The sequence below is a fragment of the Dama dama genome, chromosome 13, assembly GCF_033118175.1.
Source record: "Dama dama isolate Ldn47 chromosome 13, ASM3311817v1, whole genome shotgun sequence".
Classification (NCBI taxonomy): Eukaryota; Metazoa; Chordata; class Mammalia; order Artiodactyla; family Cervidae; genus Dama; species Dama dama.
The window spans coordinates 10,393,788-10,419,985 of record NC_083693.1 but is presented as its reverse complement, the minus strand read 5'-3'; the positions used below and the strand labels follow the sequence as shown (position 1 = coordinate 10,419,985).

Genomic DNA, 26,198 nt, shown 5'->3' with positions numbered 1-26,198 from the left:
TTAACTTCATAGTTGTATTCACCATCTGCAGTGATTTTGCAGTCCAGGAAAATAAAGTCTGTAACTGTTTCCATTGTTTCCCCATCTATTTGCCAGGGAGTGAAGGTACTGGATGCCACTATCTTAGTTTTTGAATGTTGAGTTTTAAGCCAGCTTTTCCACTCTCCTCTCTCACCTTCATCAAGAGGCTCTTTAGTTCCTCTTTGCTTTCTGCCATAAGGGAGATGCCATCTCCTCTCACCTTATCCAATTTCAAGCCAAAAACGTCACAATACTGACTGTGGAGTTGAGAGGGTATGTGCACTTGCCTCTTTTGGGCCATTAGTGCCACTCCAACATGTGATTAGACCTGTGCAGCCAAAGGCCATATGAGATACAGAACATTTCCATCATTTAAGCATGTTTTCCAAGGCCCTTTCCTCATAAGTCACCAACTTTCTGATTTACATCAGAATGAATTAATTTTCTTTATTTTTTTGTAAATAAATTATTAATAACCAATATGTTTTCTTAAATATGTGGATGATAATATTGAAATATTACTTCATCATTTCTTAATTTTGCTATTTTCTTAAATAGTTACATGCTTCCAAAAGTATACTTAGTTTTTTTTGTTTGTTTGTTAGAAAATAAAAAGTAACATTACAAGATTTTCAACATCAGAGTTTTAACATTTTTGCTCTTACAAAAATACATTACAAAATATTCCACTATCTTTAAAACGTGGGAGGACTGGGTTAATATGCCTCCTGCCTAAATCGTTATTCATGTGTGAATAATAAACTCTATAGATCCTGCCTTAAAAATATTAGTAGAGCCCAGATCCTTGAGTACAACCATCATGCTCATCTTAGGTTCCAAGATACCCAAAAGTTCCTTATTTATAGTATCTAGATTCCATTTGATTCTTTTCATCCAGATTTCATATAAACACAGAAAATGAGATACTGTTATTACCATTTTCTCTCAGATGAGTAAACTGAGGTATAGGGCACTTCATTAACTTGCCCAAGCTACTAAAACAAAGATATGGTGTTAACTTTCAACCTGGCATGTATCTAGTCCTCAAAAACCTTGTCCATTCTATAAGCATAGTCTAGTGTTTCTTCTGCCTCTTATGTGACAGTCTGGATAATGGCACCATTGTATAATATATATTAAGATAGCAGAGATGAGAGAGAGAGAGAATTAGGAAGAGAAAATATGACACCTCTGTGATGAGAAAAGTAGCTTAGGAGAAAATCTGCAAAGTGCCCAGGGCCAGACTCAATGCCTTTTGTTTAGATCTACCCCAACTGCCTTAGTTGGCTATTCTGCCTTTATTTTTTGTAGCACCTGCTTTCATTATTACAGAGTCTCCAATTGTTTAGTTGTTTGGTTCTTTGACTGATTGGAGCCCTCAAAAAGGAAACTCTATTAAGAATGAGTGTCTTCCACCAGAAAATTGCTAGAGCTAATCAATGAATAGAGTAAGTTGCAGGATATAAAATTAACACACAGAAATCACTTGCATTCCTATGCACTAACAATGAGAGAACAGAAAGAGAAATTAAGGAAATAATTTCATTCACCATTGTGACAAAAAGAATAAAATACTCAGGAATAAATCTACTTAAAGAAACAAAACACCTATATATAGAAAACTATAAAACACTGATGAAAGAAATCAAGGATGATAGAAACAGATGGAGAAATATACCATGTTCACAGATCAGAAGAATCAATATAGTGAAAATGAGTATACTGCACAAAGCAATCTATAGATTCAATGCAATCCCTATCAAGCTATTTTTCACAGAACTAGAAGAAATAACTTCACAATTTGTATGGAAACACTAAAAACCTCGAATAGCCAAAGCAATCCTGGGAAAGAAGAATGGAACTGGAGGAGTCAACCTGCCTGACTTCAGACTATATTACAAAGCTGCATTCATCAAGACAGTATGGTACTGGCACAAAGACAGAAATGTAGATCAGTGGAAATAAAAGCAAAAATAAACAAATGGGATCTAATTAAACTTAAAAGCTTTTGCACAACGAAGGAAACTATAAGCAAGGAAAAGACCGCCTACAGAATGGGATAAAATAATAGCAAACAAAGCAACTGACAAGGTTTTTAAATTCAGTTGTTCAGTTGTGTCTGACCGTGCGACACCATGGACTGTAGCCTACCAGCCTCCTTTGTCCACGGAATTTTCCAGGCAAGAGTACTGGAGTGGGTTGCCATTTCCTTCTCCAGAGGATCTTCCTGACCCAGGGATCTATCCTTGGTATCCTACATTGACAAAGAATTAATCTCAAAAATATACAAGCAGCTCACACAGCTCAGTACCAGAAAAATAAATGACCCAATTAAAAAATGGCCCAAAGAATTAAACAGAATAAACAGATATTTCTCCAAATAAGACATACAGATGGCTAACAAACACATGAAAAGATGCTCAACATCACTCATTATCAGAGAAATGCAAATCAAAACCACAATGAGGTACCATCTCATGCCGGTCAGAATTTTTGGCTGGTATCCAAAAGTGTACAAACAAATGCTGGAGAAGGTGAGAAAAAGGAACCTTCTTGCACTGTTGGTGGGAATGCAAACTAGTACAGCCACTATGGAGAACAGTGTGGAGATTCCTTAAAAAGCTGGGAATAGAACTGCCATGACCCAGCAATCTGACTGCTGGGCATACACACCAAGGAAACCAGAATTGAAAGAGACACGTGTACCCCAATGTTCATTGCAGCACTGTTTACAATAGCCAGGACATGGAAGCAACCTAGACGTCCATCGGCAGATGAATGGATAAGAAAGCTGTGATAGATATACACAATGGAATATTACTCAGCTATTAAAAAGAACACATTTGAATCAGTTCTAATGAGGTGGGTGAAACTGGAGCCTATTATACAGAGTGAAGCAAGCCAGAAATAAAAACACCAATACAGTATACTAATACATACATGTGGAACTTATAAAGATGGTAATGATGACCCTATATGTGAGACAGCAAAAGACACACAGATGTAAAAAACAGACTTTTGGACTCTGTGGGAGAAGGCGAGGGCAGGATAATTTGAAAAAATAGCATTGAAAAATGTATATTACCATATGTGGAATAGATGACCAGTCCAAGTTCAATGTAAGAAACAGGGCAGTCCAAGCCAGTGAACTGGGATGACCCTGAGGGATGGGATGGGGAGGGAGGTGGGCGAGGTTTCAGGATGGGGACACATGTACACCCATGGCTGACTCAGTGTATGGTAAAAACCACTACAATATTGTAAAGTAATTAGCCTCTTATCAAAATAAATAAATTTTAAAATATGCAAAAAAAAAAAAGAGTGCCTTTCACAGATGCAGGAAATGAAGTTACAGTTACCAAAGGGGTAAGTGGGGGTGGGGAAGGATGGGGAAATAAATTAGGAGTTTGGAGTTAACATATATACACTGGTATATATAAAATAGGTAAACAACAATGATATGCACAGTGAACTATACTCAATATCTCTTAACAACCTACAATAAAAAATAATATGAAAAATATAAGTGAAACATGTTCTTATACACCTGAATCTAACATAACATTGTAAATCAACAGCACTTCAATTAAAAAATATTTATTGATATAACAATAATGAGCACTTCAAAGGAAGGGTCATAGTTCCAATCTCATTGTATGTCCATCATCAGGTATTGCAACACAGTTGGACAGTGAAAGATCTTCTGGCTCCTTCAACAGGTACTTGGAAATCCTTCCAACTACAAGGACTTTAACCAACCAAGGGCCCCAAAAGCTGTGCTCTTAAATCCATGACTGTGTTTATGTCAAAACCATGCTTACCATGGGTTGCTCCCAGTTAGTAAGGGAATGTGATGAGGACAATTTCTGAGAGATAGGGGACTCTGGTGATGGCTGGCTGTGGCTTGAGGACTCCTGGATGGGCATATTGAGACTTCACTAGACTGCACATCAGATCAGGATGCTTCCACCCTACCATCCTCTTCTTTCTCTGTCACTTGCAGCCAGTCTTGGTCTGAAGTGTTTACCCACCTCTCTGGACCTTTCCCTAACTTTTCTCATGAGAATTTAGCCCCAATAAAATCTGTGCACACTTAATTTTGTTTTGGTGCCTGCTTCTCAAAGGACCCAAATTACTATCCCTTGTTAACTATTTGGGTGATACCATTTTGGAAGGTGTGATATTGGAAGAGATAAGGAAAGCCACAGTTAAGGAGTCTGAATCACTGTGCCTGGAAACAAAGAAGCACAGCAAAGAGAACACAAAATCCAAGAAACTAGACAGAACCAAATAGTGGAAGAACTAGCCCCTTGTTCAGAGGCAGATGAGATGGAAAGATAAGATCTGGAGTGATTTTTATTCCCAGCAATTCAGGGATGCTTGCCCTTACCTTTGAGTCTTGTCCATTTACTGTGAAAGGATATGTGCTTTTCTCCAATTAGTTTTATGTAGGAGCCACTCCCTCCCACATACACACACACACTCATTCCAGATCAATAGGTAGACAGAACGGGAGAGGCCAATTAGAATCAGACAATTCAGGTTCAAATCCTTTCTCCACAACTTTATGGATGTGGTCCTGACAGAGGGCAAATTATTTAACTTAACCACAATTAACACTGTATTCTTTAGGTATCAGAAAGAGTATTAGCATACTACTCTGGGTGTTGTTATAAGAATTAGATCACACTTACAGACTCCATTTGCACTTTGCCTACTACATGGTAAAAATCAAGCTGCTTCTTAAACCTTTGGTAACAAATCTCTTCACCTAAATGCCCATTTTCCATTTCACTGCTCACAAGTTCTATTTGCCATTTTGCAACAAGGGTCACATTTTCTATGTTGTCCAATAACACATTCCCTTTTATGCCTGAAACCTCATCAGAATGTCCATTACCATGCTAATTTCTACCAATATTATGTGTGTGATTTTCTGTGTGTGTGGAAGGACTGATGCTGAAGTTGAAGCTTGAATACTCTGGTTACCTGATGCCAAGAGCCAACTCAGGAAAAGACTGATGCTGGAAAAGATTGAAGGCAAAAGGAGAAGAGGATGGCAGAGGATGAGATGGTTAGATAGCATCACCAATTCAATGGATATGAATCTGAGAAAACTCCGGGAGATAGTGAAGGACAGGGAAGTCTGGGGTGTTGAAGTCCATAGAGTCACAAAGAGCCATGACTTAGTGAATGAACAATAGCAATTCCCTACATCTCTCCACCTTCCTTTCTGAGCCTTCACCAGTTACTTTTATTAATAGAAGACTGCATAGCAATATCAATCTTTCTAGCAGGCACCTCATGATTCTTCCAGCCTCTACCTATTACCAGTTCCAAAACTACTTCCACATTTTTAGGTAGATGTGAGAGAAGCATCTACCTCTCATTACTCATTTCTGTCTTTTTCAGTTCAGGCTATTATAGCAGAATGCCACAGACTGGGTGGCATAAAAACAGTCTTTATTTCTCACAGTTCTGGAGGCTGAAGTTGAGCTGCCAGCATAGTCGGGTTCTTAGTGAGGCCCTTTTCCTTTTTTGCAGATGGGCATCTTCTAGCTGTATCTTCATGTGGTGAATAGAGACAAACCATCTCTCTTATGTCTCTTCTTATTAAATCACATATCCCATTCATGAGGGCTCCATCCTCAACACCAAATTACCTCTGAAAGCCAACACCTCAAAATACCACCACTTTGAGGGTTAGAGGTTCAACATATGAATGGAGTGGGCAAAAAGTCAGTTCAAAGGAGTAATTTATTAGGATTTTGTCAAGTACGTAAATGAACGTAAAGAACTGACAATAATATGTTGAACTTCCCTATCAAATTCCATGGTATACATTTTAACTTCTTCAAGTATTTTTTTAAGAATAATTATCTTATCAAAGTGCTTAATTTTGCAGCTTTTCCAGACTTATTTTTGCTTATTTCTATACAATTTATTGTCTCCATAAAAAAGTCTCCATTAAATTTTCTACATTTTATATATGAAACTTCCATTATTTTTTCATAGCTTCTTACAGAGTTTTTTTCTGAAGTTTTCCAGATAGTTTTGGATTTTCAACATCAAATGTTATATTATCTCAGAAAGATAAATTTACATCCTTCTTTGAAATTTTATATGCCTCATTTGTTTTATTTTGCATTCAATTGTACTGATTCTCAAAATAATACTGACTGTCAGTACAGACAGGGGATCTACTTGTTTTTGCTTGATCACAGGAGACAATTTTATGATTAGTTTCCTTGTTAAAAGAATGAAAATGCTGAAATACTTTTATTCTGGCTATTACCAATATATTTACATTTTACATCAGGTACATGATAATTTTCATAAATAAACCATATTTCAATAAATCATTTAATCATTTGTGTGCAAATGTGTGTGTGTACACAGTATCATGATTATACTTTGGCATAAATTATGCATCATACAATGGAATATCATACAGCCATAAACAGTAAACAAATCCTACATTTGTTACAATGTGGATGATCCTTGAGGCATTATGCTATGTGAAATAAATCAGACAGAGAAGACAAATGCTATATCATTTATAGCTGGAATCTAAAAAAAAAAAAAATGGACTCAGAGAAACAGGGAGCAGGACAGCGGCTGCCAGGGTAGGGGAGTAAAACGGGGGAAATGGGTGAAGGTGGTCAGAGTACACATTTCCAGTTATAAGACAGGTTCCGGGGATTTAATGTACAGCATGGTGACTAGCTAATAATTAAGGTACTTTATATTGTAAAGTCACTGAAACAGTAGATTTAAAAAGTTCTCATCACATACACACACAAATTGTTAACTATGTGAGGGATGCAACATATACATATATCAAATCATATATTTTACATCTTAAACCTACACAATTTTATGTTAACTGTATCTAAGAAAACCTGAAAAAAATAATAGAACAAAATAAAACCACATAAGTGGTCCTAATTTCCATTTTCCATCTGATAATGATTTCCAAATTGTGTAAAATGGTACTGAAATATTTGTTCTTTAAAGATTTTATGAAAATCCCTATTTTTTTTTTTTTGGTAAAACTGCATTCTGTGAAATAATTTACTCATGTTAAATATTAGGTTATATTTTGTGTAGTCAATGTGTAATTAATTACATGAGCCTAAAAACTATCAACTTCTTTCAAGTTCTGCAATTAATTGGTATCTGATTGAGTAATGTTCTTTTGTATGTTTAATAGAACCTCTCTGTGGTGAATTCCTATGAATTGAGTGTGTGTCCTACTCTATATTTGCATTTTGTTGCTATTTTTTCCTCATTTTCTTAAGTTGGATAATTGTGTATCTATTTGACATATTTTTAAATAAATCAAATCAATCATAATTAATAATTTCCTCCATTATTTACTATTTTTACCTCCTTTGCTTCCGTTAGTCATGTGTTTTGTGACTGTGCACTAAAAATTTTATAGATGTATACTATATACATGTACACACACATATATATATAGATAACACAACTCACATATCTATATAAAATATAGATCTTGAATTTAGTGTTTTTTCAGATATAAGAAGATGTCCAAATAATTATTTATTTTGCTACATTAAGATAAAATATTATTTTTCATATTCTACCATCCTTTTTACTTGGAAAATAACCTACTCTTTCTTGATGTACTCTCCTTCTACTGTGCTAGTTTTGCTTGTTTGTCAGTTTTTCATTTGAGATTATTTTGGCATCAATATTCACAACTGAAAATGAGACTGGGCTCTAGTTAACTCTGTGTTATACTGTATTAGAAACATTCTGATATCAATGTTAGATGTCACTCATATGATAACTAAATCTCCTCTTTCTTCTCTGGAGTGGTGTATGTAGCATTGCAATCTATTTAAAGGTTTTAGTAAATTTCTGAGACAGATGTCTTTTGGGGCAGTCAAGGGCATAAGTACATTCCTGAAACTTTAATTTTTCGTTAGTAATTGTTTTGGTTATTTGTGTCTTAGACTGTTGTTTGGAAAATCATGTTGAAAATTTTAAAGTCCTATCACATTTCCAAGTAAATCTGTCTTAGTGTAACAAGGGTTTATTTCCTATTTCTTTGGTGTATGCTTTTCTCTGAGTATGTCCTATTCATAGTTTCCTATTTTGTTTAATTGCATTTCCTCCTTTATTTTTATTACATTAATGGTTTATCTGTTTATTGATTTTTCTCAAAAACAGCTTAAATATTTGCATTTTATGATCCACTAATTTTTGCTTTAATCATTCTTAATTCTTTCTGCTTACTAGTGTGTGTGTGTGTGCCTCTGAATGTTGTAGTTGCCTTAAAACATATAGATTTGGATATGTAATCAATTATGTAAACTGTATTTATAGACATTGTATTGTATATTAGTATTTAACATTATTTTTACTCTGAGTGCAGATTCAGCACTATTCCATAGATTACAGTATGCATAAATTTTAATTATCTTATTCTGTCTTTCTAGATGATTTTGAATTTACTTTCATCAAATTATTTTTGAGAGAGGTATTTTAAAAATCTCTATATAGTAGTGGTTTCAGAGAAGTCAATGGCACCCCACTCCAGTACTCTTGCCTGGAAAATCTCATGGACAGAGGAGCCTGTTAGGCTGCAGTCCATGGGGTCGCTAAGCGTCAGACATGACTGAGCGACTTCACTTTCACTTTTCACTTTCATGCATCGGAGAAGGAAACGGGCAACCCACTCCAGTGTTCTTGCCTGGAGAATCCCAGGATCGGGGGGGCCTGGTGGGCTTCTGTCTATGGGATTGCACAGAGTCAGACACGACTGCAGCGACTTAGCAGCAGCAGCCGTTGTTGTTTATTTTCTTGTCTTGAATCAGAGACCGTTGCCTGTACTACTATTTTTTCAATTTAAATGACAGTTTCATTGTGATCTAATACATAGCCAGTCATTTTTGTTAGTGATCTACTCTAGAAAATGTGATATGCAATATTTTTCATGGCAAAAATTCTAACATGTGTTAATTTATTTCTTTGAACCAGTTTTGGGTTATTTTCCAAGTACCCCTTTTTTCATCCCCACCTCAACTTCATTTGACACTTAGGTTGTACTTTAGCATTTGCTGTGGAAACAGAACTCACACCCCTGTGATATTTGCAAAAATGAAAAATGGAACACCATATAGGAATCAAATGTGAATTAGAAATCTTTCCCTTTAAGTCACTGAGATCCAGTAAATGGACTTAATGAAGGAGTATGAGGTAAATTTTTAGCATATTCATTTCATTAAGTCTTTACATCCACCAAATTTAAACAAATGAAGCATAATAAAATCAGATCTGCTTCATTCAGGCATTCTTTGTGTGGTCAGAATGACACTCTGTATGCTACAAGCCCCGGAGGCTGAATCCATAAATCTCCTGGAGGAGGGAGCGGCATACACTCTGAATCAGTTACAGAGCAAACCTTTGTATGGCAAAGGGCTCCTTTGTTCCTAACTGCAGCAGGGGTGGTTCATTTGTCCTTATGGGCAGGCCCTCAGGACACTTCACCCAGCTTCAGTCCTGGTGATATCCCTGTTATTTGATCTCTTCCTGAATGAGCTGATGAGGAACAGGGAATCCCATTTTTTTTTTTTAATCTTATTTCTTATTTTCCTCATGTAGGTATCAGTCAGAAATAACATAATTTTTGTTATATTTTCAGGAATTGAATAGCACATTTTTGGTTTCAACTGAGTGACATTTGCTAAAAATATTACTTGGTCTTTTTAAAATCATGAATATAAAGTTAATGTACCATTTTCTAAGAAAATCATTTTAAAATAATGTTACCTTAAGACAAATTCCAAAGATTACCAAAGAGAAAAACTTGGTTGTGTTTTAATTCTTGTGCAAGCTTTTCTCAGGTTCACAAGTACACAAATACCACCTTTATACATGATATTTTAAAAATACCACCTATGTCCCAAGCATTGTCCAAATTACACTTGACATTCACAACACTCCAGAAAAATAGATGGTGTTATACCCATTTCTCATATAAAGAAACTGAGGTATAGGAAGTTTAAATAACTTGCTTCTGACTGCAGGGATGGTAATATGCAGTCAGGATTACAGTCATCCTTTGTCTCCCAAACCATATTATGTTCTATGGACCCTTCTCACATGCTATATAAAGATCACCTTATATAATTGTTTGGGTCAAAATATTTGAACAAAATGTGATATTTCACATTAGATAGTGCATTATTAGGAAAAACGTTTCAAAGCTTGTTGTGCTTGGCTTAAATTGTCCTCCTTGACAGCACAGTCACCACACAGAGCTCATGTTTTGAGCCTCTGGGGTTAGTGCAGTCTTTGAGACTGCCCCATCTGGTCCTACTCTTTGGTTGCTTGGTCATCTAAGTCCCCTTTCCTCTGCATGGCTAGGGAAGCCTAGAGAGTGGAAATATATTTGGATTTCCAATTTGGAATCACTCACCCTACATGCTGGTAATAACCAGGAATCAAGGGCCTCTTGACTGAGGAATTATTTGGATAACAAGGATCAAGAGGGAAGGAATATGACCAAGACCTCAGTGAAACAGGCTGAGATATTCACCCACAGAATCAGGAATCATGTAATAAGAAAGAGGCAGTTTATAAATATAGGCAGCTGAGACACATTCTGAGTGTTGAACTAAGAAACACTGGGTCTGGCAGCCCACAGATAAAGCCCCAGAACTCCAATACTACAGAAATCCTGTAGCTCACTTATGCTCACCTCTGTCCCACTGGGCAGTTTATGAAACTCCACACATAAATATTGCACATGCATTTCCAGTAGCTATATTAAGTGGGTCCACCTGCTCTCAGTCATAGATGTGGGACAAGAGGAAGCATGGTGCCTGTACTCTGGAAATACACTACCTGAGGTTCATTCGCTGCTGTTCCACTTATTTATGCCTACAGGTCAGAGCTATATAGGTAAGTAACTTAACACCTCTCTCTCTTATTCATCTCATCATGATGGTGATAAAAATTATAGCCAGTACCTCATAAGGTGGTTCTGAGAATTAAATTACTGTTTTGAAGAGTATAAACTCTGTAAATGTGTCCTGTCTTTCTTAGACAGTCAGGGAATTCTGCCACCTCTGTGACTCAGGTCCCTAGGATACTTTCAGCTATGTTAGGCAGTAGGAGAGCTTTCTGCAGTTGATATACAGCATCTTATACATGTCAACTAGGTAAACTGTTAAAATTGTGCTATTCAGCCCACATTGTTTCTTTCTTTGCTTGTTCAGTTATTGAGAAGTATTCAAATTGTCTACCAACATTTTGTAGCTTGCTTATCAATAATTTATTTGCTTATCTAATACTATGATACTAAACAGAAAATTGGAATAGTTTATCTTCCTAGTAAATTATAATTTCATGTTTATATATGTATCTCCAGTTGTGTGTTAATCTTTAATAACAAACTCTATGCTCAAAAGTTGTAACACCTCTGATTAGTTTTTCATCCTTATAATGTTTCTGTATTCTTCTATTGTATGTAGTATATAGTTAAACAGTATATAGTTTCATTTTCATTTTAATTATGTCTGCTAAGCTCCAGATTTTAAAATATTTCCACTTAATATAATTATGTATTGTATTGTATTGGCATTATTAACTTTCCAACTTACAATTTATTTAGTTTTCATTACTTTCTATATTTCATTTATTGTCTTTCCATTATTGTATTATGACTTATTGAAAATGTTTATTATTCTACTTTACTTTTTATAATCTTATCACTTTTATGCCAAAAACTTCTGTTAAAAGCCCCTTCTCTGGTATGTCTATGGATGACACAAAATACTAAACACAAAGAACTGTGTATCTGAGTCCAAGACTCTGTTGTTTTAAATAATAATGATACAGTGGCTAAACTACATGGGAACTCACATAGCAGTGAGATATTAATGGCATCACAGTAATTACCAGTGTCATATTCTGTAAATTCTTTAAGATCTGTGTCTGCTACATTTAGATAGAGCCACTGAAATAGCTGTTTTTCATTAAGTGCTAATCACTGAAGCCTGTGAAAGGGACAGAAAAACAATTTACATACCTCACACTCACACAACAGCAATCCTACCAACCTTTCACCTTCAGCTTCCAGATGTTTATTTTATTAAATAAATATTATAGTATACACCTTAAATGTATATTTGCAAACACATAACTTTCATACACATTAATATGCAAGTATATTACTTCCAAATATAAATGATTTCACATCAAGTTAAACAGGATAAACACATGTGAACATATGCACCTGGTTCTGGTCAAGTAAAACGTAAAACCACAAGGTAAACCACAAGTTAAGAGTGCACTTTAAGGGGAATGGGGGAGGGAACAGACGTGTAAACAACAGAGATGCTGAAGCTGCACCATAAAGCCCCACGAGGGTCCATTTCTTAAGACTGAAGCAGCAAAAAGCTCCTGGTTCAGTTTAGACTTCTCCCTTCACCCTGTCACATTTATTCTTGAGGGGCTTCAAAATGAGTGTGGAAATTCTGTAAACACTAGACTAGAACTGAGTCAATCCTGTTAAAAACAGATGACAAAATAAACCATAAACTGACAGTCATATTAATTTCACCAAACAATAACTTTAAGGATGTTTTGTTACTTTTCAACACAGTGAAACGCCATAATCCTGGGGGGGGGGGGGCAGGAATGGGAATGGTCAAGAAAACAGATGGATGTTTCTATACAAATGGTTTCAGCAGCCCCTAGAAGTGACAGATGTGTCCATAAACAAAACACAGACAAGAGCAGATGACAGAGCCTCAGCACACCAGACAACATGCCACAGCAGAATGCCACAGATTCAAGGTGCAATATTCTTCCAGCTCACAATGAAGCAAGTCCCACCAGACCTCTGTGAAGGGGAGCGCATAAGCTCCTGGTGAAAACACTTACACAACAGATTGGCCAGCCAAAGCATGACAAGCTCTTTTCTACTGCTTTTAAAGGGCATGTTGCCCTCTCCCACCTGCAGAGGCTCCAAAGGTTCCCAATGGCAAGTACCAGACGCCTCAGCACCCTGCCGCTGAGGCTCCTCGCCCTGGCCCTCAGGATACACATGTTTGTAAAAACAGTTCTCTCCAAATGGGCAGACCCTGCCTCGAGCAAAATACCTGCAGGTCTTGTGACTCAAAGCCTCCAAGTACTGTTGAATAAGTTTCTGCTTCTCTTCTTCCTCCTCCACCCAGTACTCACTGGGAATGACAAAGGTGGACATGACCCTGCACTGAGGGCAGGACTTGATAACCCTGCTCCCAAATTGTCTGGCACTTCTCCACCTGCGGATACACTTAAGACAGTAGGTGTGATTGCAGCTGGAGAGGATGCCAAAGCGGCAATCATTCCGGTTGGCTTTCTCATAGACAACCTCCATGCAGATGCCACACACTTTGTCCGCACTGCGCTGCACGGCAAACGAGAGCTCCATATTCTTTTCGTGTGCTTCAATGCAGGCCTTTACATGGTCTGCCCTCTGGGCACCATCCAATGGGTGCAAGACCGGCAGCCCACACATATCACATATATCTCCATGGAGATAAACACAGTCCTGCCCACGAAAGCACTGCCCCGCGATAGCATCGCGGCAAAGTTGCCTCCCCATGCCCAAGACAATCTGCCCACTCTCAGTCACCGAGCTCTGCAGAGGAGCCTCGGAGACAGAAGGGACCATGCGGCCCCGGTAGGGTTGCCCGGGAACAAATTCAACGGCATTCTCCCAGCCTTCCACACCTGCTCCTCTGGCAGCTTCAAGGCCTGCATTATCTGTCTCGGCTTCAAACAAACCCCTTTCAGCAGCTGAGCCAATCACAGGCAAGGAGCGTGAGGAAGCAGCAGGTGGGGCTTCCGCCACTTGCTGAGGCAGGGGCTCCATGTGCGCAGCCGTGCTAGGGCCGCTGTCTGCAGAGGCCTGGGGCTGCGAGCCAGGGCCCTCCCCGGCCACCTGCCGGCCCGAGAGGTCGTGGGAGTATCGGCAGTTCTCCCCCTCCTTGCACAGCCCATGCAGATAATACCTGCAGACGACTTGCTTTGTCCAGCTGCCAGTGCTCCGGCTCTGCAGCCAGCTGGGCCCGGCCCCTCCCCATGAGGCTTGGGCAGGCCTCAGACGTGACGGGCGGAACGGGGTTGGGCCTGGAGCCGAGGACCACCGGGAGACAGGGCGCACCGGGAGGGTGGGCCGTGGGGTGCCCTCCCCTGCTGCCTCGGTACCCCTAGAGGCCCCAGCTGCCTCGTGGGGTTCTTTGGGAGCTGCAGGCTCTTCCATGGCAGCTTTTACTCCCCAGAATGGTACCGGAACTTCCCCGGTGTGTCTTCCTTTCAGGCTTGAGGCCCGGAGGCCACGAGCCAGCTCCGGGACTCTTCCCTTGGAGCTGTGCATCTGTTTCCCTCTCCCCCAGTCCCTGCTTCCTGTGTCTGTGTTCCTACTTCCTGCTCTGAGCAGGCGCGGTGGACACTTCCTGTGCGAACGACGTCAGTCCTCCACTGGGTCGGTGCACGATCGGTCCGGCTGGAATTGTGACCGGCATCCTCTTTTGTTCACATCCGGCAGCGCTGCCAGCCGCGCCGCCTCTGCTCTGCTGCGTGCAGCCCCTCGGCCTCCCGCGGCTCCTCTGAGGGAAGAAATCACGGCCCTTTGAGGTTTTAATGCAATCCCTTCCAGTGTTTCTTCGGACGCATTGGTTTCATTGGTTTTTCATACATGTCTATTGAAAACATCGTAATCCTCATGCTTTTTAAAATTTCCCACTGTGTAAAATTCATCTTGTTTCTGAACCATATCACACGTGAATTTTATAAATGCTTTGTTCACTTCATTTTATGTCTATATGGATCTGTTTTTGTTTTAATTATTTTTCATTCTGAGTACCTTAACTGTTGCTTCTGGAAGCTTTATTCATTTAGTTGTGTTGACAAAAGCTCATTTCTTCTGCTCTTTGTTTTCTGGAAATTCTTACAGGCTTAGGTTGAAAAGGCTTTTCGCCAGTGAGGCATGAGCCGACCTCTGGTCTGAGGCTGCTTTAGTGGCTTTCAGCTTTGTTAGGTTGTTGTGGTTTCCAGCCTTTCCCTCCCTTTGTGCAGAAGCCTCAGACCTTGCTGGTCATGATGCTGGCTTAACAAGGCTCTGTCCCCGTTGTGACCCTGGCTTTTCTTTCTTTTTTTTTTTTTCTTCTTCTTTCTGATTTAATTCACAGTGGCTCTTTGTTTCTGTTTCTTTATTACACCCCATTTTGTATGGTATTGTGCTGGGCCAGCCTTTCATGGTAAATCCTCTACCCTTCTGCCCATGTGGTGATTTTTAATTTCATCTGGGCTGTCATTTTCCAGATGCATTTTATTGGATTAGTAAACAAAGTAGTTTAAAATATAAAGTGTTGATGTAAACTGAATTTTATCATGTAGGTTTCTGTGCTTTTAAAAGATGATTATATTATTTTTCCTCTTTTTTATTTTATTGTAATTATTTACACTGATAGGTTTTTCAATGTTTAACTTGCCTTTTTTTCTTCCCCAAGAATAAACCATTTGTGGTATGATTCTCATTTTACATAGTATTGGATTTTGTTTGCTAAAACAAGTTTCTCAGAGGAAATTTTATGGTCCAAATTTTTATTTTAAAATTTGAGAAAATATGAATATAGTACAGAAATTAGATTGAAGTAAACTATAAACATGATAAATTAATTAAAGTAAAACAAATATGAAGTAGGGGGAATTAATCAAAATCCTTTGAAAAGATTCTTGAACCTGAAGTGAAGCAGGCTCAAATAACCAAGAGCAGAAATATAAAAAGTGGTATCAGTACATTAATAACAGGTATTAAAAATTATATGAGGATATCAGAAAAAAAGGCATTACATTTTAAAATGTATGTGAAATGGTCATATTTATTAAAAAAAAATTTATTAACAAAAATGACAGGACAAGAAATAAGGAATATAAATATTTATCTGTTAGATAATTATTCAATTTAAAATAACTCCATAAATGAAATCTTTTAAAGTTTCCATCTACAGAAACGCAAAAAGTCTATATGTGCTATTATTACAAGTCTTGTACACTCCAGTAAGGTAAGCAAAGAAATAATAAATGTTAGAATTGCAAAGAAATTATTCATGGGCAGCAGAAAATTAAGAATAATTTACTGATAAACTATTAAACTTAAGAGGATTTAGCAAGGACAATTAATAGGAGTGCAATAAAACAATAATTTGAATTTGTATTTATATTTATATGTATACTATATATATACATGCATATAATCAATGATACTTAGATATTTAGAATTCATAATATTTATAACACTCAAAGCTAATTATCCTAGGAATTAAAGTACTAAAATGAAAATCATTTTATTTATGAAAACAAAAAGAAATTGAAGTATAGTCTGATCATGCAATAGAAGGCTCAACAATTTCAGAAGGTAAAAATTTTCCTCAGTTGATAAATTATGTGAGAATGATGCTACTTTTACATTGGGAGTCTAGGAAATCTTGGTGAATTTATTTTTCTCCTTTATGTTGAATTTTCTGTTTAGGACAATAACTCAAAGTTTGGCTCACTTTCACTCTTTTTCTCTATAAATGTGTTAGATATTGACTATTCCTTTGACAGCCCTCCAAATTTTCACAGAAAATGACTTGAAACACAGTTATTGGGTTGTCCACAAGTTCATAAACATAAAAATCCGGAATATAAATCTATTACATGTTTAATGGTAGTATGTTCTCAGCACCATGTCTACATTATATTTGTTTGACTTTTTTACTTTTTATAGATTAGCACTACTCAATGCAGTGTTTTATGATGACTTCATATGCGTTGTTCTGTACAGTAATCATTAATACGTATGTCTCTTAAGCACCTGAAATTCAGGTGAGTGGTAGCTCAGTTCTAGATGGTATTTGATCATCCTTCTCCCCAAACATAAGGAAATGGAGAAAAAGCAGTATCTCCTAACCTGCCCAGCTGTACAGCTGACATGGGGCAGCGTCTGCTTTCAGATCTCCACCTGTGTGACTCGCAAATGTGTTTGTGGGTCGTCCTCTCACCGTGAGCCACATCTTCTCATTTTATAATGAGATATTCCTCATGCACTATTAGAAACTAAAATTGTACCCCATGATTTTAAATGTTGTCTAAGACTGAATAACTACAAATACTAGGTAGTGTGTGTTGAGAGAAATAATCTAATATTTTCCATACCAGTCAAATCTCTCTTCTCAGAGAATTTTATCTAACCATCATATTTCAAGAACTTTTCCTAAAAAAAAAAAAAAAGAACTTTTCCTGATTTTTTAATGTGAGCACCGATGTTGCTTTCACATAGTCTCTGAAAATACATATCTGATCCTATCTCCAATTATTTGGCTCAGCTGAGCCCTCTTTCCCCAAAACACCATTGAGGGCATCCAAGTCTGGAACCTGACTGAGACCAATTTGTGCACACAGCAATGTGGAGGGCAGCAGGATATCTCCTGGATGATGAGCATTGAGGTGTCCAACTGGAATGAAGGGAAGTAGCCTTCCACCTAAGCAGGCTGGGCTGAGCACCCAGTCACCAGGGAGCAAGTTGATAAAGGAGAGGTTGCTGACAGCACTACAGTGCTGAAGCGCATTCCAGGCAGTGTAACAAGAGCTTGACAGGCAAGAGACTACTTATGAAGTGGACTGTGGCCTTGGGCAGAAGAGAATTGGAGACTCCCACAGTCTTTTATTTTAAACATCCCAGGCCTGCTGGGCCCAGCCCCACATGACTCATATGTCCATATTTAAAGGACATGCATTGTTTCCAAGCAGTCTCCTCCAGCACACACACACCTACTTTAGGTCCAACATTTAGGCACTACGTTGCATGCCTGTAGGGTGCAGGGAAGGAAAAATAAAAAATCAGCCACTAGGGGCTCAAATCTGGAATGCACTGCTCTCTAAGAATTTATCTTGGGCAAATTAAACACTCTTTTTTCTCATCTGGTAAACAACAACTATCATCATAATAAGAGCAATCAGCTCCCAGGTTTGTTGTGAGTATTAAATGAAATAATTATAAAATTATTGGAACAGTGTTTACAAGAGTAATTTTTGAGATAAAATTATTTGGTAATTTAGAATTGCCCAAAGGATACTGTGACTGGAGCAACTCTGTCAGTCTCTACTTTCTGCTGTCTGGAAACTGGAAACTGCAGTTCCCTGGTACAGAAGAGATAGGGGATAAGTATTTATTTTCTTATACTGATGGAAAAACTTATTTTTATTTTGAAATTTACAAAGACACTTTTCTACAACTCACCAAATTGCATACATTAATTATGTGCAGGTATTTTTTTTTTGTACATCAATTACACCTTAAGAAAGCTGTAAACTTTAAAGCTGAGCACAATTAAGTATATTATCAAAAGAGGAATTTCAGTTGTAGGTACCTTTGTGCAGCATGTTTTGTTCCCAAATCACTTGTGTTAATAATTGTATGGGAGTCTGCTTGGGACAGGCATTCTCTCGCTCATCCTGAGTGAGGGTGGGCTGTTATGAAGAGTCTAATCACCATGAGTGAACCGCTAGATGACATGTAACCAGAAACATGAAAGTTACTCAAAAATGTCTTTCTAATTCCATATTTTAATACAGATTTAAAAGGTATTAATTATTTTAAAGCCATTCAAATATAGTACCACAAAACTTCTCTGATTATGAAAATTACATGGAACTATCTGTATTATAATCAAACACTGAAAATTTCAAGAAAAACTCTAAATGTTTTTCTGCAAGTGCCAAGAATTCTGCTATGTGTATATTATAGTGTGGTTAGCATAATTTATTCATATTCATTTATTTTACAGGCCTAAAACATACTTAAATTTTAATTTCTAGTCATAACCTAGATTAAACCCTTCTAATAAAGCTGATATTTACACCTAGAACAATGATAGAAACTAGTTATATACTTAACTAGTATATAAGTAACTGCTTGAAAGACTTAGAAAATAGCTAATATGGTGAGAATTAAAGGAATAAAATTTGAGAGACAGCATTAAAGAACATAAATCACCTATGAATTATAGAAGAATTCACACAAAACAGAAAAATTTCAATTGAATAATATTCAAAATATGACAGGCATAAACACTTAGAATATACCTAAGGCCATGCATTGAAGTACAACATTTAGCCTTAAAACATTCATAAAGAAAGATGAAACTTTGTTTCCGAGTGGCAGGGAAAAGAAGATGAATGCAGAGATGGGGCAGGAATGTCGTATAATGAAGTTGGAGTCCTGCTGCCTTCTCATCTTTAGAAGGGGCGCAGATGTTATGCCAGGTATGCACTTGGACCTGCATGCTGCCACTGCAGGGAGGGGGAGGGAAACAGAATTAATCTGAATCTTTGTTTCTTGAAGAAGGAGTGTTTTTTATATTTTAGAACATAAAAATACTTATATAATTTCCTATGTTCTTTGCCCTGTTTCTTTTGTCCTCCAAAAATTTTATGCTGTTATTAAGGAGAATTACAAGCAGTCATGCCCAGCTGACCAGACAATGTTCATCTCCCACAAGAAACATAACAAAGTGCATATTTCTGGCCACTAGGGGACAAGGATGTAATTGAATAAACCGAGGGGGGAGAAAAAAAAAAAACAGCAAGTTGGTAGGTTTTTATACACTATTAATACTGCTGACCAAATCTCATCAGTGAAAATTACACATCAAACACTTATTAAAGTTTACATATTGGGCCTAAAAGATGTCTCAACAATGTCAAAGGCTTGAAATAATTCAGAATATATTCTCTAAGCCCAGACTGAAATTGAATCAGAAATCAGTAACAAAATACAGCTAGAAAAACCATTTATATGTCAGGATATTAATAAAAGCATCTCTAAATCACCCACTTGTCAATGAAAAAAAAATCAGAAAAGGAATCAGAAAATATTATGATTTGATTAATAATGAAGTGTTATATAAAAGTTTGTATGCTAGGTGGAAAGCAATACTTGGAGAAAATTTTATAGATTGAAATAAATATATTAGAAAATGAGAAAGTTGTTATTTCTAATGCAGTCACTAAATTTGGATAATTACAAATGTATGTGTGTGCTTAGTTAGTCATGTCTGACTCTCTGTGACCCCATGGACTGTAGCCCACCAGGCTCATCTGTCCATGGAATTCTCCAGGCAAGAATACTGGAGTGGGTTGCCATTTCCTCCTCCAGGGCATCTTCCTGACCCAGGGATGAAACTCGCTTCTCCTGCCTCTCCTGCATTGGCAGGTAGATTCTTTTCCACTGAGCCACTTGGGAAGCCCTTACAAATGTACATTATATTACAAAATTGATAACAAATTTAGCAAAAAGAATACATATGTAAAGAAATGACAAAAATAAGAACAGAAATTAATTTTAAAAAGTGAACGTATAACAAGGATAATAGCCAGAGGCTTATTCTTTAATGGGTTAAATAATTCAGATAAACCTCTAGTATGTTTCACTGAAAAGATAAAATGGAGATTTCTCAACTAACCAATATCAAGAATGAAAAACAGTGATATCTCTATTGTTCATACATACTTAAAATGATCATAAGAGTGTATCATGAACATTAGGCCATTCAATATAAAAATGTAGTTCAAATTTTAAACTTTCTGGTAAATAAATTATCATAACTAAAGTGAAAGTAAATGGGAAGTATGAATAGCCTTCTAACTTCTAAAGTTAATTATAATTAAAAACCTTCATAAAATGAAAACTCCAGGCCCAGAGAAATTCAAAATAAATTATATTAAGTATGTAATAAGGATCATTACAGACCCATGTTGCTTATAAACTTTGATGCAAATTTCAGGAAAATTGAAATATGAGGTTCAGTGATCTATAAAAGAGTGAACATAAAACAAAGAAGAGTTAATTCTCATGATGTCAATATTTAAAAATCATTTGGAAAAAAACAACACATTTATGCATATAGAAAACAGATAAGTGGTTTCCATACCCAGAGATGGGACTAGGTGAAAAGAGTGAAGGTAGCCAAAATGAACAAACTTCCAGTTATAAAATAAATAAGTCCTGGAGGTGTAATGATGACTATAGTTAATAATAATACATTGTATACTGAAAGTTGCTTAGAAAGTAGATCTCAACATTCTCTTCATTAAAAAAAAATTATAACTTTGTGTGGTGATGGATGTTATAACTAGACTTATTGTGGTGATCATTTCACAATATAAACAAATACCAAATTGCTTTATTGTACACCTGAAACTAATATAATGGTTTACGTCATGTATATATCAATACGAAATAAATAAAAGGAAAGAACTGATTCACATGCACGTATACAACACCACACACAAAGATGTTTCCAGGAACACTAACTTCAAGATGCATTTAAAATGCTGTTTGCAAGTCCATTGAGAACAGTGTTATATCAGTGAAAGGAAGTTAAACCCATTCTGAAATGCATGCAGAGAAGTGTTTGAGAATACTTGTAATTAAGGCATTTCTAAAATGCTACTTGCAAGCTGCATTGAGAACAGCACCATACCAATGAGTGGAAATTGTATGCATCTGTAATGCATGCAGAGAAGTATTTAAGAGCACTTGAAATAAAGATGTTTCTAGGAATGATGAAAAGAAACAAAATCAACTAGTATAAATAACCACATTAAAATATTAAGAAGAAAAAAATAATAAACTCTCAAAAATCCACATTTTCATGTTTAAGCAATATGCATTTCTGATAAAAAATATTGGGGCAACAGGAACAGAAATCAATTTCCCTAACTAAATAAAGAAATTCTCTTTAAGAACTCTAGATAAATGTCTTACTGATTAATATAAATGCTGAAATGTACAAAGATTATCCTCTGACACCAAGAATGAGGCACAGTGTCATTAACCAACATTTATATTTAAATTTTTACTTAAAGTCTTATCTACTGTAATAAGGAAAGAAGATAAATATAGCATATTACAACTGGAAAATAATTATCAACAGGGGGACAGTTGAAAATAAAGAGGAAGCTATAGTTGAACTATTTGAAGTAATAAATTTAGAAAGCCATTGAGAAAAATCAATATATAAAAACCAACTGTATATTTGCATGTCTATAGTGAACAGTTAGAAATGAAATTTTAGAATTATAGAACTAAAGATGCATTTTTAATATTTTAGGGATAAAGATACTTATGTAGAAATATATAAACTATAACTGAGAGAAATTTATGATGTCCTAAATACATTGAAAATTATTCTATTATAAAGAAGTAAAGATGTAATATTTTAAGAAGGTTAATATCTGAAAATTTGATCCATGTATTATCTAGAAACTCAATGAAAATTAGTGTGTGCATGACTGGCTAGGTTCAGAGTAAAATGCATATGCAAGTGCTAACAACCAAATATAATTAGGCAATGAAGGGGAAAAAAAGAATTACTTTTACCAGATATCAAAATGCACTTCAAGGCTAACTAATTAAAATACTGGACATTGTTGCAATCATAGAGAGAAAACTGAATAAAAAAGAAAGTTCAGAAATAGACCCCTGCACAAGGATGTTTAATTCTTAACAAGTATGGAACTTCAGAGTAATGAAGATAGCTTTTATCAAGAAATGATATTAAGATAATTGAATAAATAATTTAAAAAATAAATTTGATTTATATCTCTTTGCATGAAAGCAATGTTCCTTGGTGGCTCAGATGGTAAAGAATCTGCCTACATTGAGGTAGACCTGGGTTCAATCCCTAGATTGGGAAGATCTCCTGGAGGAAAACATGGCAACCCTCTCCAGCATTCTTGCCTGGAGAATCCCCATGGACAGAGGAACCTGGTGGGCTACAGTCCGTGGGGTTGCAAAGAGTCAGAAATGACTGAGCAACTAAGTATGGCAATGTTATCTCATGAGAAATATAGGTAGGAACCTGAAATATAAAACAATAAATATATTAGGAGAGAACTAACTTTATTCCAAGAAATAATAAGATTCTCACTTTCTGGCTTTAAATATAAACATGAGATTCTCATATGCAGGGTTGTACTATTGTAGTATTGTTAATTTCCTTACAAACTAGGTGGAAATGAGCTATTATTTTGTTACTGTATTATTTGCTTGGGCACCATAGCAAAATACCATAGATTACATTAAACAATAAACATTAAGTCTCATAGTTCTGGAAGATGTAAAATTTAAGATCAATATGCTTGTTTTGGTTTCTGGTGAGAGTGTCATCCTTACTTGCAGACAACTGCCTTTGTGCTGTCTTCGTGTGGCAGAGAGAGAGAGACAGTAAGCTGTCTGGTGTTTCCTCTTCAAGGATATTAATCCTATTGGATCAGGGCCCCACCCTATGACATCATTTAATCTTAATTATTTCCTTATATATTGTATCTTAAAATACAGTCACATTGGATATATATATATATATATATATATATATACTCCTCAAAGCTATTGTCCTGTAATTTTCTTATCTTTGGTACTGTCACTGTCTGGTTTTGTTTTCAGGGTGATAGGGGCTTCATAGAGTTACTTTTAAAGTGTTCCTTCCTCTTCAGTCTTTTGGAAGAGTTTGAGACAAATAGATACAAGTATTTTTGTATGTTTTATAGAAATTCCCAATTAAGATACACGGTTCTGGACTTTTGTTTTCAGGAAGGTGGTTGTTATTGTTTTAAAATACCGATTTTATCTCACTTCTTATGATCAGTCTGTTCAAATTATCTGTTTTTTCTTGACTCAGCTGTAGCAGGTTATATGTTTCTAGAAGCATCCATTTCTTTGAGGTTGTTCAGTTTGTTGGCATATAACTGTTCATGGGTTTCTTTTATAATTCTATTGCATTTCTATGGAATTGGTTGCTATTTCTCCTTTTTTCTGACTTATTTTGTTTATTTGGATCCTCTTTCTTTTCTTCTTGGTGAGCCTGGCTAGAGGTTTGCAAGTGCTGTTTATTTTCTTTAAAAAAATACTTCAAGAGAAGGAAATGGCAACCCACTCCAGTACTCTTGCCTGGAAATTCCCTTGAACAGAGGAACCTGGTGGGCTACAGTCCATGGGGTTGCAGTGTCAGACACACCTGAGGGGCTGACACACACACACACACAATTGAGATACTTGATGGTGCAAGGCTTTATTTTATCTACTCTCCCATCTCCTGCAGGAAGCAGGATGGGGCAGGAAGCACCTGGGAAGCAGGATGGCTCGCCACACCCATCTCTCTGGAAGTCTTGCGGCCTCAGTGCCTGCAACAGCTGGCCTTGGGCAAATAAAAGACTAAGTTGTTTACTGGCAAAAAAAAAAAAAAATAGTTCTTGGTTTCTTTGATCTTTTCTATTGTTTTTATCTATTTTATTTATTTCTTTTCTGATATTTATTTGGTCCTTATGCTGACTTGGGTTTTATTTGTTTTGTTTTTATTTTCTGTTTTTTAAGATGGTAGTTTAGGTTGTTTATATGAGATTTTTCTTGTTTCTTGAGGAAAGCCTGTATCAACAAACTTCCTCTTAGAACTGCAACTTATGGATTTTGTAAGGCTGTGTTTTCATTGTTATTTTTCTTGAGGTACCTTCTGATGTCCTCTTTGATTTCTTTATTGATTAATTTTTTAAGTAGCATGCTATTTCATCTCCATTTGTTCATTTTTTCACCAAGATTTCTTTCTGTGGTTAATTTCCTTTTTTGTACATACCACTGTGGTCAAAACAGACGGTTGAAAGAATTCTATCCTCTTAAATTTGTTGAGGCTTGTTCTGTGACATAGTATGTGATCTCTTTCAGAGATTGTTCCATGTGTGCTTGAAAAGAATGTGTATTTCTGTTTTTTTTTTCTCTTTTTCATGTAGTGTCCTGTAGATATCAATTAATTTCAACTGTCAGTTGTATTGTTTTGGATTTCTATTGCCTTATTGATTTTCCAGGTGGAATATCTGTCCAATAACACCAATAGAGTGTTAAAGTCTCCTACTATTGCTGTATTCCTGTCAATTTATCCCTTTATGTCTGTTAGTATTTGTTTTATATTTTAGGTTCTTCTATGTTGGGTGCATATATGCTTTAATTAAAGCTTTTCTTTTCTTTGTTTTTTTGTATTGGAGTATAGCCAGTTAGTGAGTTCGGGTAAACTCCAGGAGTTGGTGATGGACAGGGAGGCCTGGCATGCTGCAGTTCATGGGGTTGCAGAGTCGGACACAACTGAGCGACTGAACTGAACTGAATAGCCAATTAACATTGTTGTGATAGTTTCAGGTGGACAGGAAAGTGACTCAGCCATACGTTTACATGTATCCATTCTCCTCCAAACTCCCCTCCTATCTACGCTGCCACATAAGGTTGAGCAGAGTTCTCTATGCTATGCATACAGTAATGTTGGTTATCCATTTTAAATATAGCAACATATACTGTTGATCCCAAACTGTCTATCTCTTCCCCATTCTTCCCCCTGAAACTATAAGTCCATTCTCTATGTCTGTGAGTCTTTTTTCTGATTTTTACATAGATTCATTTGTATCATTTCTTTTTAGATTTCACATATAAGGGATGCCATATGATATTTCTCCTTCTCTATCTGACTTACTTTATATCAGTATGGCGACCTCTAGGCCCATCCATGTTATTGCAGATAGTATTATCCCATTCATTTAATGGCTGAGTAATATTCCATTGCATCTATGTACCACATCTTCTTTATCTGTTTCTCTGTTGATGCACATTTGCGTCCATGTCTTAGCTATTGTAAACAATGCTGCAATGAACATTGGGGTGCATATATCATTTCCGACCATGTTTTTCCCTGGCTATGTGCCCAGGAGTTGAATTTCAGGGTCATATGGTAGCTATGTTTTTAGTTTTTTAAGAACCCTCCATACTGTTGTCCATAGTGGCTGTATCAATTTACATTCCTGCCAACAGTGTAGGAGGGCCCCCTTCTCTCCATACACTCTCCAGCATTTATTGTTTGTAGATTTTTTGATTATAGTAATTTTGACTGCTGTGAGGTGATAATTCATTGTAGTTTTGATTTGCATTTCTCTAATAATTAGGGAGGCCTGGCATGCTGTGATTCATGGGGTTGCAAAGAGTCGGACACGACTGAGTGACTGAACTGAATAATTAGTGATGTTGGACATCTTTTCATGTACCTCTTGGTCATCTGTATGTCTTTTTG

At 36.5% G+C, this 26,198-nt stretch overlaps 1 protein-coding gene across 1 annotated transcript; it reads right to left on the bottom strand.

Annotated features, from left to right (window-relative positions):
• Window positions 1-12,873: 12,873 nt before the first annotated feature.
• Window positions 12,874-14,422, bottom strand: MKRN3 (makorin ring finger protein 3). The gene is given in 2 exon segments (XM_061159579.1): window positions 12,874-12,921; window positions 12,923-14,422. Coding segments are annotated over 2 exon segments (1,548 nt in total).
• Window positions 14,423-26,198: the final 11,776 nt, after the last annotated feature.